Genomic DNA, 13,847 nt, shown 5'->3' with positions numbered 1-13,847 from the left:
AAGTTGTACCTGTTTATCTGCAGTCTTCTTTCCTCTACATCTGTTCAAAATCCAGAATTTATAAAGTTTGTCCGAGCTGTCAGGAAAAAATGGGGTGGAGAGCTGAAGTTACACACTGCAGAGCTCTATGTTTATTATGCCTCAGAGAAAGGAACTGGAGAATTCACACTCAGTCCCTTTCTGTTTTTCGAAAGTGATCTATCAGGGGTCTGTTTAGTCCCCTGATATTTCACCAAAGCCCCCCAACAAGACTGTTAAAAAAAATAAAAAAATAAAAATTTGTAAAAAAAACAAAAAGAAAAACAACTGACACCGTCCACTGCCCTTCTAACACCACCCACTGCCCTACTGACACCATCCATCCTATTCGGCTGCTGGGGGGGGGGGGGGGGGGTTTAAACCTCAGCTAGTGGTCGAAGACAGGGTTAAATGTGATTGTGTATTGCCGCTTGAAAAAATTACAGCGGACGCCCATGCTTCGGACACGCTTTGTTAAAGCTCTCTGAACGCCAGTCAAAGATACAGTCCTGTTCACGCCTTGCGTTTGCTTTGCTTTGGCTTCGCTTCAAAAATTACACTCCATGTAGCTTTAGTGGTGCTTCAAAGCGTCTTGAAAGCTTCCATAGAGCTCCATGACAAAGCTTGTTTAAAGCTCGTTTGAAGCACTTGCGACTTTTGAAAGGCTTTAATTCAGGTTTAGTTTCGCTTTGTTTTGGGGAAAATGCAGGTATGAGATATCTACACAGACACACAGGGCATCTGTCAAGCTTGTTCAAAAGAGCATCACCAACGCTTCACCAAAGCCTCATCGAGTCATCACCGAAGCAATCAAAAACACAGCATAAAAGCATGTTGAAGCGGTAGTCGCTTTAACCACTTAACCCCCGGACCATATTGCTGGCGTCCTTTTTTTCCCCACAAATAGAGATTTCTTTTGGTGGTATTTGATCACCTCTGCGGTTTTTAGTTTTTGCCCTATAAACAAAAATTAGGCGACAATCTTGAAAAAAATGAATATTTTTTACTTTTTACTATAATAAATATCCCCCAAAAATATATAAAAAAAAATTGTTTTCCTCAGTATAGGACGATACGTATTCTTCTACATATTTTTTGTAAAAAAAAAATCACAATAAACGTTTATTGATTGGTTTGCACAAAAGTTATAGCGTTTACAAAATAGGGGGTAGTTTTATGGCATTTTTATTAATATTAATATATTTTTTTTACTAGTAATGGCGGCGATCAGCGTTTTTTTTTCGGTACTGCGACATTATGGCGGACAATTTTGACCCATTTTTGGGACCATTGGCATTTTTATAGCGATCAGTGCTATAAAAATGCATTGGATTACTATAAAAATGCCACTGGCAGGGAAGGGGTTAACACTAGGGGGCGGGGAAGGGGTTAAGTATGTTCCCTGGGTGTGTTCTAACTGTAGGGGGGGTGGCCTCACTAGGGGAAATGACTGATCACTGTTCATACATTGTATGAACAGACGGTCAGGCTTTTCTCCCCTGACAGGACCAGGAGCTGTGTGTTAACACACACAGCGCCCGGTCCTCGCTCTGTAACGAGCAATCGTGGGTGCCCGACGGCGATCGCCCCCACCGGGCATGCGTGCGGGAGTCAGGGACGAGCGGGGGGCCCCTAGTGGCCGCTTAGAGAGCCGACGTTATAGTACGGGCTCTCGCGGCGGCTGGTCGGCAAGTAGTTAATGTGTATTAAAGCCAAAGCAAGTGTAAATGAGCACTTAGCGCTCTTTACCACTTCCCGCCCATATTATGTGATATGCAGCTGCAGGCATCATTCAAATATCTTTTTTTTTCCAGCCGGTGATTTCCTGCAAAGTAGAAGCCATCATAGCGGCCGTTTAGCTGCTTGATTGCTTTAACAGGCGGCAGGAGGGGACTTCTGCCCACATCCTTCCACCCTCGGGTGCTTTTCACCCGTGCGTTTGAGGAGCCCGAGAATGAATCCGCCTGCAGCGGGGGATTACTATAGAGCTGGCCGTGGACCAGATGATCTCTGGCCATCACTATGACCCTCTGAGTCCAGAAGCGACGTCATGACCAAGAAGCAAACGCATATGTAGATCACGGCCGCATATGTAAACGGCAATCAAACCACACATGTGAGGTATAACCGCAAACATTAGAGCGAGAGCAATAAATCTAGCGCAAGACCTCCTCTGTAACTCTAAACTGGTAACCTGTAAAAAAAGTACAGTGTAGCCTATGGAGATTTTTAAGTACCGAAGTTTGTCGCCATTCCACAAGTGTTCCACAAGTGTGCTCAATTTTAAAGCGTGACGTTAGGTATCTATTTACTCGGCATAACATCATCTTTCACAGTATACAAATAGATTGGGGTAAATATTGTGTTTTTTTGTGGGTTTTTTTTTTCAATTCATGAAAGTGTTTTTTTCCCCAAAATCACGTTTGAAAAATTGCTGCACAAATACCGCGTGACATAAAAAATTTCAACAACTGTCATTTTATTCCCTATGGCTGTTTAAAAATAAATAATAAATATATATATATATATATATATATATATATATATATATACACACACACACACGTGGATATAAAAAGTCTACAGGTTTCTATGATGTAAAGAAATGGGACAAAGATAAATAATTTCAGAACTTTTTTCACCATTAATGTGACCTATAAACTGTACAACTCAATTGAAAAACAAACTGAAATCTTTTGGGGGGGGGTAAAAAAAAATGCACACCCTCTTATAACTGGGGATGTAGCTGTAGAATTAAGCAATTCAAACTCATGTTAAAGTGGTTGTAAACCCTTACAGACCACTTTGACCTACAGGTAAAGCCTAGATTAATGCCGCGTACACATGATCGGTTCGTCTGATGAAAACCGTCTTCATCAGACGAACCGATCGTGTGTGGGCCCCATCAGTTTTTTTTCCCATCGGTGAAAAATCTTAGAACCTGTTTTAAAATTATCTGATGGTTAAAAAAACGATAGAAAACGGCGATCATGGCCGTCATCGCTGCTCCGGCCAGTCACAGCACCAGAGCAGTGATACCCGGAAGTCACTCCGGGTATCATGGCAGAGACTGATGAGGTGTCCGTAGACTGCTGCGTGGGCTTCATTCTCAGGTAAGTAATTCAGAATGAGCTAGTATGCATACTAGCTCATTATGCCTTTGTCTTGGTTTTTTTTTTTCTTTTTTTTAGGAGGGGGTTTACTTCCTCTTCAAATAGGAGTCAGTACACACCTGCCATCATTTAAAGTTCCTCTGATTAACCCCCAAATAAAGTTCAGCTGTTCTGGTAGGTCTTTCCTGACATTCTCTTAGTCGCATCCTACAAAGCATCAGAAGGATCTCATTGTTAAAAGTTATCAGTCAGGAGAAGGGTACAAAAGAATTTCCAAGGCATTAGAGATACCATGGAACACAGAAGACAGTCATCATCAAGTGGAGAAAATATGGCACAACAGTGACATTACCAAGAACTGGACGTCCCTCCAAAATTGATGAAAAGACAAGAAGAAAACTAGTCAGGGAGGCTGCCAAGAGGCCTACAGCAACATACAAGGAGCTGCAAGAATATCTGGCAAGTACTGGCTGTGTGGTACATGTGACAGCAATCTCCCGTATTCTTCATATGTCTGGGCTATAGGGTAGAGTGGCAAGATGGCAAGATTCTTACAAAGAAAAACATCCAAGCCCGGCTGAATTTAGCAAAAACACATCTAAAGTCTCCCATAATTCCAACACTGCACATCACAAAGAACACCATACCCACCGTGAAGCATGGTAGTGACACCATCATGCTTTGGAGCTGTTTTTCTTCGGCTGAAACAGGGGCCTTAGTCAAGGTAGAGGGAATTCTGAACCATTCCAAATACCAGTCAATATTGGCACAAAACCTTCAGACTTCTGCTAGAAAGCTGAACATGAAGAGAAACTTCATCTTGTAGCATGACAACGGCCCAAAGCATACATATAAATCAACAAGGGAATGGCTTCACCAGGAGAAGATTAAAGTTTTGGAATGGCCCAGCCAGAGCCCAGACCTGAATCAGATAAAAAAATCTGTGGGGTGATCTGAAGAGATGCCCTCACAATCTGACAGATCTGGTGTGTTTTTTCAAAGATGTGCCATGCTGATAGACTTATACCCAAAAAGACTGAGTGCTGTAATACAATCAAAAGGTGCTTCAACAAAGTATTAGTTTAAGGGTTTTATTTTTTTATTTTAACTTCTCTCTTATTTTTAATGTTTTACATAGTTATACCTGCAAAAGGAGCCAGGACTTCATTTTCTGACTAAATTTCAACCTTAAGTTGTTGGCAAGGTGAGTGAGTGAATAACTTGTATAGCGCTACAAATGTGAACTGAATCGCCTCAAGGCGACAGGACACCTCAGGACAAGGTCTCTTTAAGCCTAAGTTCACACTGATGCGATGCAGGGAAATGCAGCGAGTCCTGTGAGTTTCCCGCACTGCATTGAAATTGCGTGGCGTTCATGCAATCTGCTGCGAGTGTCAATGTTAAAGTATAATTCCACCCTAACACTAAAATCGCTACATCTACAGACATCCATGATCTAACACTAACCTATCTAACCCTGTAAAGAAGAAATCACTATACATACCTTTTTTTCCATCGCAGAAGCTCTGCAGAGGACACAGCTGACAACAGCTGTGAAATGAATTGGAAGTGATGTCACCCATAGACTTACTATGGGACTTACGTTGTCGGCTGTGTTCTGTGCACCCACCTCCACAGCGAAACCGCAGCTGACAGTTCAGCGTAGGATCAGGTCGGATTGGCTTAAAAAAAAGATACATATACTGACTTCTTCTTTACAGGGTTAGATACCGTAGGTTAGTGTTAGATCGTCGATATCTGTAGATGTAGAGATTTTAGTGATAAGCCCTGTACACACAACCTGGATTCCCAGCGGTAAAAAAATCCGCCGGGAATCCCAGGGGGAAAAACCGAGAACCTGCTCGGTAACTTCCCCCCTGTACACACCAAAGGTTTTCCCGACTACGGTGAGAGCTTTAGCTGGGAATCCCGGCCGTGTGTATGCTCCACCGCAGTGTTTCCCACAGGAAAACTGCCAGGAAAAAGACCGTCGGGAATCGTGGCAGGAAAAAAAGAGAACATGTTCTCATTTTTCCTGCCAGGATTCCCGGCGGTTTTCCAGTCGGGAAAACTGCCATGGAGCATACACACGGGCAGTTTTCCCAGCCAAAAGCTGTCATGGCAATTTTCCCGACAGGTCGTGTGTACGAGGCATTAGGGTGCGCTTATTGCGACAACCCAAAACAGCTAGCAAAACACTGTGATTGCCAGAATTAGGTCTCATGGGTGTGAACACCCATGTGATCTGATTCAAGTGCGGCAATACAAAGGGTCCTGCCCCATGTTGGTGCCGATGCGGTGCGTTTTGAGCCACACAAAATAAATGGCTCAAATCACACCGCACAGGCATCACATGTGATTTACACAGGAATGCGGTGGGATTCTGTGCAAATTACACACTGAACAAGTGTGGACCCAGGCTAAATGAGGCCACACCAAGCTCCCAGCTGGAAGTTTAACGTATCTGCTTGCATGCACCTTGAAAATTGCCGCACAGCCTGTTGTTAAAAAGTGACCTTGCACCTCCAAAAAAAAGAAATCACCAGAGGTATTTTAAGTGCTTTTTTTCCCAGAATTGACATACATACCAGTCCAGCAAATCCAGCCTTGTCCTCTTCTCTCCAGCTGTTCTCCTAGTGCAGAATATGATAGAGTTATCAAAGGAAGCTGCAGGAGTGAATTGGATACATCACTCTTGCCTAGACAAGGATTGGCAGGGCTCAACTGGGCTAAATTTAAAAAAAACTAAAAAAAAAAAAAAAGTTTTTGGTATCTAAAATACCTGTTGTATTGTTAATAAGGTTGCTAAAACATGTGTTGGTGGGCTGGACAAAGATGTGGGCAAGAATGGGCTTCAAAGCCAATCAAAATTAAGCTCTGTGCAATCAATTCCCCCTAGACACCAAAAACTTGTGCCAATAAATGTTACTATTGCAGCTCCACACCATGAATTACATATGTTTCAAGTGCAGTGCAACACTTCAAACATGATATACAGTTGTGCTCATAAGTTTACATACCCTGGCAGAATTTATGATTTCTTGGCCATTTTTCAGAGAATATGAATGATAACACAACAACTTTTCTTTCACTTATGGTTAGTATTTGACTGAAGCCATTTATTACCAATCAACTGTGTTTACTCTTTTTAAATCATAATGACAACAAAAACTACCCAACTTACCCTGATAAGTTTACATACCCCAATACATAATACCGTATATTGCCTCCTTTGTGGTACTTGTGGATGATACAGTTGTGCTCATAAGTTTACATACCCTGGCAGAATTTATGATTTCTTGCCCATTTTTCAGAGAATATGAATGATAACACAACAACTTTTCTTTCACTTATGGTTAGTATTTGATCTCTGAAAACATGTGGTGTGGCTGTTTCAAGATTCACAATAAGGAGGCAGTTGAAGAAAGATGGGCTGCATGGTTGAGTCGCCACAAGAAAGCCATTACTATGCAAATGCCACAAAGTATCCCGCTTACAATATGCCAAACAGCACAGAGATGAGCCTCCAACCTTCTGACACAAAGTCATTTGGAGTGATGAGACCAAAATGTAGCTTTTTGGCCACTACCATAAACACTACATTTGGAGAGGAGTCAACAAGCCTATGATGAAAGGTCCACCATTCCTACTGTGAAACACGGAGGTGGATCGCTGATCTTTGGGGATGTGTGAGCTACAAAGACATAGGAAATTTGGTCAAAATAGTTGGCAAGATGAATGCAGTATGTAATCAAAAAATACTGGAGGAACATTTGCATTCATCAGCCAGGAAGCTGCGCATGGGACGTACTTAGACATTCCAACATGACAATGATCCAAAACACATGGCCAAGTCAAACAGTCGTTGGCTACAGCAGAATAAAATGAAGGTTCTGGAGTGGCCATCTCAGTCTCCTGACCTCAATATCATTGAGCCACTCTTCGGAGATCGCAAACGTTCCGTTCGTGCAAGACAGCCCAAGAACTTGCAGGAACTTGGAGGCTTTTTTCCAAGAGGAATGGGCAGCTTTACCATCTGAGAAGACTAAGAGCCTCATCCACAAGTACCACAAAGGAGGCAATATACGGTATTATGTATTGGGGTATGTAAACTTATCAGGGTAAGTTGGGTAGTTTTTGTTGTCATTATGATTTAAAAAGAGTAAACACAGTTGATTGATAATAAATGGCTTCAGTCAAATACTAACCATGAGTGAAAGAAATGTTTTTGTGTTATCATTCATATTCTCAGAAAAATGGCCAAGAAATCATAAATTCTGCCAGGGTATGTAAACTTAGGAGCACAACTGTATATATTACAATCATACAAAACTCAAAATAAATCCAAACTATAATAATATTTCTTGTTTAAATTTCAATCAATGCTCAGTAAATGTCCACAGTGTAAATCAAATGTTCTTGGCTTATTCTTATATAAAGAGAGCAATAAGTTTATTTTTGTATTGATAAATAAGTATGGCACAGGATATGCTCATGCCTGCTTTTTCTATGGACATGCTGACTGAGCTCCACCACCGTTCACTCTGTGGTCTCACCTGCATATGTGGACCTATACAAACATACAGGTTATGATGCGTCTTCCCATGAAAACCCCTTCAAAGAAAAAGAACAATTTCTTGACCTTTATGTTTTGTGAGGCCGAGTACTCACGGCAGGACATGTCCGATGAAAACGGTCTGCAGACCGTTTCCATCGGACATGTCTGGCCGGGGACTGCCCGGGGACTTCTGTTCGATGGCTATACACACCATCGAACAGAAGACCGCGCGTAAACAATACGCGGGGCGTGTCCGCGGTGTCGACGCGTCGATGACGCGGTGTCGCCACGACAATGACGCGCCGGCGTGGGCGGCCTGCCTTGAAAATGCTTCCACGCATGCGTCGAAGTCATTCGACGCATGCGAGGGATGGCGGGCGGCAGGACATGTACGGTAGGTCTGTACAGACGACCGTACATGTCCGGGCGGACAGGTTTCCAGCGCACTGTTTTAAAGCAAGTCCGGGAAACAGTTGTCTGCTCAGAAACGGTCTGTCAGACAATTGTTTGCTGGAATCCTGTCCGCGCGGCTGTACACACGAGGGAACATGTCTGCTGAAATTGGTCTGCCGACCAGTTTCAGCAGACATGTTTGGTCGTGAGTACGGGGCCTCACAGTGCAAGGCCCTGCCACTGAGAAAATGTAGAAGAAAATGACACAGAGTTCACATTAAGAGTTAAAAACGATGTACTGAGCAAACTGCAGTGTGCAAGAGGCCTTTAGATATGGATTAGCATGAGGAACCCCCTGGTGAAAACCAAAGATCAACACAATCAGCAGATCCAGAGATCTCAGAAGCCGAAGTCACAGGAAATATCGATTTTTTTTTTTCCACTTAAAATTAGTTTTTCCGGCTCTTTTCTCTATAATTTTAAATAAATGATGGATACAACAGAAAGAGTGAAAACAATTATGGTCACTGCAGGTGGGTGGAGTTGGGAACGCAGGGGTGGGTGTTTTTCCCTGTACATGCCCTTGAATTATAAGAAGCATATGATGAACTAACAAAGGATATGTTTCATCAAACTAGATTGGCTGCCATAGAAGACTGAAAAGAAAATTGACTGGCTGTTGTGCTGATCCTCTTATTTCAGTGCTTGTGAGTCACTGACCTGCAACAAGGATGTAAATCAAAAGTTTGTGGACACCTATCACGCCTATATAGACTCGTTGGACATTCCATTCCTAAACCATGGAGCGGGTGGATGACAAGTCCCTCTCTGCTCACTGAGCGAGGAGGGGATTGTCCAGAGCCGCTGTCTCCTATGGAGAGATCTGATGAAAACGGACAGCATGTCCGTTTTCATCAGATCTCACCCGATCTGATCAGATCCCTCATGGACGGATGGCGACGTATAACCATCCGTCTGATTTTTGCGAATCAGATCAGGTCGGATGTCAGCGGACATGTCTCCGCTGACATCCGACGCTCCATAGAGAAGAATGGAGCGGCCGTTCAGGTCCGCCGACAAAATTGACAGTGGGACCTGAATGGTCCGACCGTATGAAAGGGGCCTTACAGTGCCCTTCACTGGAGTCTCCTGAACTCAGTCATCTTGAGGGCTGTCCATTTCTTTTCTTTTTTTTTATGTCACAATGTAGAGTATGAGATTTCCTATCATCTGTGTCCAGTCTTGCCACACAGAGTTAATCCAGCTCTGAGCAATCATCTTTTATTGTTCAGTAAAATACAACAGACTTCCAGATAAAAACCAAAGTCCTTGCTTCTGAAAAAAAGTGCACAATTCACATCCCCTTCCCTGTGTTTTGATTAAATGTTTTCAAAATATGGGGTGAGTCACAGTTCAGTGCCATGAGAAAATGCAACAGCCATCAGAATATACATAGAGCTGGAGGGAAGAGGGGAGGGGGATGTGAATTGAGCACTTTTTACAGAAGCTGTGTATGTCTGCAAGCAGTGCACAAGATATGTAAATAACCTGTCACTCAAGCAAGGACTTTGGTTTTTATCTGGAAGTCTGTTTTTTTCCCCTGAACAATAAAAAGAGGATTGCTCAGAGCTGGATTAACTCTGTGTGGCAAGACTGGGCACAGATGATAGGAAATCTTGTTCTCTACATTGTGACATCAAAAATAAATAAATAATTTTTGGGGTTTACATCCACTTTAAGGTATATAGGTAGGTGTGATGGTCAGGTGTCAACAAACTGTTGGCTGTATAGTGTACTACAATATATATTTTTTCTGACCATTAATGAGAAGGTACTTAAGCCAGAGGCAGGCAACCAGCACTTTCAGAAGCAGGTCAGTGATGCTAGGCACAATTTACAAAAATGACGTGTTATAGCAATAACAGTGAAACACATACATAATAGACACCTACTTTTCTCTGTGTTGTCTGACAAGCTCCGGCGGCCTCTCTTCTTAGGGGCAGACAGCATGAGCACATCATCGTCTACTTCCTGAGGGTCCAACCCATCGCTCAGGGTACATCGTCCATTCTCTAGCACAGTGTCCCTTTCCAGAAGATCTTCCTGCTCGTACTCACACTTCTTCCTCTCGTGCGGACTTTGCTCTGGGCTCCCCCTTTCCGGAGTCGGTGTCTCAGGCTTCAGCTGGACGTTGACAGACTCCACTTCTCCGTTGTGCCCGAGGCCCATGTGGCTGGTGGTTGAGGACATGTGGCACTTAGGGACTGAGATGACGTCTTTGGATGCATTGACACTTTCCACCTGTAGGTACAGATAGTAGACAGTCATCTAACGTCAACATAGAAGGTTGATTTATAAAAAGCCAAAACAGATCATTTGCCATCTTTGTCTTTTTTTCATATAAAGTTTCTGCACTTTTGCCCATACACTGTATATAACAGCCTTTAACAGATTTTGAGTCCCACCATTTTATAGTTTCATTAGCTGTAGCTCCTGACAGTAGTTTAGTTGATACCTTACATTGTGAGCTCCCTGAGGCCAAGGACTGATGTGAATTTACAATACAGATTTGTAAAACGCTGCGTAAATTGATGGCGCTATATACAGTAAGTACCTGTAATAAATAATTTCATGGTATTTTTCCAAACGGGGGGTCATCCTGTGGACAGGGTGGTCTTAGATGGAGATGTAGCTAAGACTTCATATTCCTGATATGTGCCTGCTGTACCATGTACTTGTATGGAGAAAGTCTTCTGTTCTCTTTGTATTGCTTCCCTCTACTTTCCTATAAAAAAGACTGACCACACTAAACAGGAGAGCACAGCGTGTTCAGTTCTCTAGCTATGCTCTCCTCCAATGATCAGACTTGTCCTAAAACAAACCCCACTGCACAGCTATTCACTAGGAAGCTCAGTGTTTGTTTATATCTATACAAACATATAGTTACATAGTAGGTGAGGTTGAAAAAAGACACAAGTCCATCAAGTCCAACCTATGTGTGTGATTATATGACAGTATTATATTGTATATCCCTGTATGTTGTGGTTGTTCAGGTGCTTATCTAATATATTCTTGAAACCATTGATGCCCCCCGCTGAGACCACCGCCTGTGGAAGGGAATTCCACATCCTTGCTGCTCTTACAGTAAATAACCCTCTACGTAGTTTAAGGTTAAACCTCTTTTCTTCTAATTTTAATGAGTGACTACGTGTCTTGTTAAACTCCCTTCTGCAAAAAAGTTTTATCCCTATTGTGGGGTCACCAGTACAGTATTTGTAAATTGAAATCATTTCCCCTCTCAAGCGTCTCTTCTCCAGAGAGAATAAGGCCCCTTTACACTGAGGCGTATTTCAGACGTTTTAGCGCTAAAAATAGCGCATAAATAACGCCTGAAATAATCCTGCCCCAGCATTCTCAATGTGAAACCCTGAGGGCTTTCACACTGAGGCGATGAGCTGGCGGGAGGAAAAAAAAGTTTACCGCTCCTATACCTCTCCTTCCCATTGAAATCAATGGGAAACCGTGGTAATACCGCCAGCAATGCGCCTCTGTAGAGGCGCATTGCGGGCGGTATTAACCCTTTTTTGGGCGCTAACGGGGGTTAAAACCGCACCGCTAGCGGCCGAATATTGCGGTAAATACGACGGTATAGCGGCGCTAAAAATTACAATTTTTAGCACCGCTATACCGCCACCGCACCTCCCCTGCCCAGTGTGAAAGGGGCCCAAGTTCAGTGCTCGCAACCTTTCACCATAACTAATATCCTCCAGACCCTTTATTAGCTTTGTTGCTCTTCTTTGTACTTTACCTTCCTGAGGACTGGTGCCCAGAACTGGACAGCATACTCTCAGTGCGGCCGGACCAGAGTCTTGTAGAGCGGAAGAATTATCATTTTTCTTTAGAGTTAATCCCCTTTTTAATGCATGCCAATATTCTGTTTGCTTTGTTAGCAGCAGCTTGGCATTACATGCCATTGCTGAGCCTATCATCTTCTCCATTCTAGATTCCCCCAGAGTTTTTCCCCCCAGTGTATAGATTGCATTCGTATTTTTGCCACCCAAATGCATTTTTTTACATTTTTCTACATTGAACCTCATTTGTCATGTAGTTGCCCACCCCATTAACTTGTTCAGATCTTTTCGCAAGGTTTCCACTGCCTGCGGAGAAGTTATTGCCCTGCTTAGCTAGCCTTAGACCCCTTTCACACTGGATCGGTTTGCAGGCGCTATTGCACTAAAAATAGCGCCTGCAAACTGACCCTAGACAGCTGCTGCTGTGTCTCCGGTGTGAAAGCCCCAAGGGCTTTCACACTGGAGTGGTGTGCTAGCAGGATGGTAAAAAAAGTCCTGCTAGCCGCATCTTTGGAGCGGTAAGGGAGCGGTGTGTATACCGCTCCTCCACCGCTCCTGCCCATTGAAATCAATGGGACACCACGGCTATACCGCCGGTAATGCGCCTCTGAAGAGGCGCTTAGGGTGGTTTTTAACCGATTCTCGGACACTAGTGAGGGGGGTAAAACCGCCCCCCGCTAGCGGCCGAATAGTGCTGCGAAATTGGCGGTAAAGCGCTGCTAAAAATAGCAGCGCTTTACCGCCGACGCACCTCTCACCCCACTGTGAAAAGGGGCCTTAGTGTCGTCTGCAAATACAGAGATTGCACTGTTTACCCCATCCTCCAGGTCGTTTATAAACAAATTAAACAGGGTTGGTCCCAGAACAGAAACCTGGGGAACATGTTTTGCCTTTCATTTCTATTTTAAACAGAATGGGTTGTTTTACAAGATGATTGCTTAAAATCACTTAAATGCAACACACGCTAATGTGTGACATGACGTGTATTATCGTATGTGCGGTAATGTACAGCACAAATGTCCAAAAAAAAAACACATTTACAATGTCATTCACATTGACATTCACACGGGTGCATAAGCATGCACTGCATTCAGATCTGTAACACAGAATCCAAAACTTTGCATCTGAGGATATGCGTTTTCACAAATGCATAAAAAATATAAACGGAAAAAAGGAAAATTTTTACACAATCTATGCAGAAACTTTTGTTCCTGTTTAGTACATTTTTTACGGCGGGGCTAGTATGAAACCCGTGCTGCAACCATACATACATGTTGCTTGTTTATGCACTTTTGTCTGTATGTACAAGGTAAGTGCACACTGCAGGTAAATGTACAGATGAGAATGGAGTTCATACATTGCATTTTTAGGACAGGTAAAATTGAAGCTTCACTGAGTACTGGTGTGGCACTGGGCCTTCCAGTTTGTGCCATACACCCTTTTACCCCACAGAGTGGCACACCATGGAAGTCTTGATTTGTGCACTGAATAATTCAGTTTATGCCATACACCCTTTAACCCCCAGAGTCAGGGTGGCACAGATCTGTGCACTGAGCCATTGAGTTTATGCCACACTTTTTTGCCTCAAGTGTCATGGGTGTCCTGATTTGCCCACTGAGCACATGTGTACATGGCAGAAAATGTGCAAATTGCTGTTTAGAGGCATAACATTAATAATTATGAAGTAAATTGTACACTGATCGGATTATACCGCACTGAGAAAACCGAAGGAACAGGGACCAGTTTCCCCGGCAACCATGGAGGAAGCGAGGCCTCTCCCTCCCTCAGCAGCATCCACTGGCATTAATCAGGCCTCGGCTAAGCGTTTCATCTATTATTCAGGAGGCCCAGGGCAGCCGGGTTAAGTGCTGATGGGACTGGTAACCCCCATGTGGCCCCTGGCCAAACTCAGCC

At 43.4% G+C, this 13,847-nt stretch overlaps 1 protein-coding gene across 6 annotated transcripts in view; it reads right to left on the bottom strand.

The window, feature by feature from the left end:
- LOC120936119 (DNA (cytosine-5)-methyltransferase 3A-like) overlaps positions 1–13,847 on the bottom strand; it is a 337,730-nt gene that overhangs the window by 134,191 nt on the left and 189,692 nt on the right. For 4 of the 6 annotated variants that reach the window (XM_040348239.1, XM_040348244.1, XM_040348241.1 and 1 more), the window contains exons 4-5: positions 10,035–10,383; positions 5,720–5,764 (exon numbers count right to left, since the gene is read on the bottom strand). In XM_040348239.1, the coding sequence (XP_040204173.1) occupies positions 5,720–5,764; positions 10,035–10,383 (394 nt within the window). The remainder of the gene's footprint in view (positions 1–5,719; positions 5,765–10,034; positions 10,384–13,847) is intronic. The other 2 variants (XM_040348243.1, XM_040348245.1) reach the window with 1 other exon arrangement.

Source organism: Rana temporaria, chromosome 4 (genome assembly GCF_905171775.1).
Source record: "Rana temporaria chromosome 4, aRanTem1.1, whole genome shotgun sequence".
NCBI classification, from domain to species: domain Eukaryota; kingdom Metazoa; phylum Chordata; class Amphibia; order Anura; family Ranidae; genus Rana; species Rana temporaria.
The sequence above is the reverse complement of the archived record's forward strand: the minus strand, read 5'-3'. Positions and strand labels throughout refer to the sequence as shown.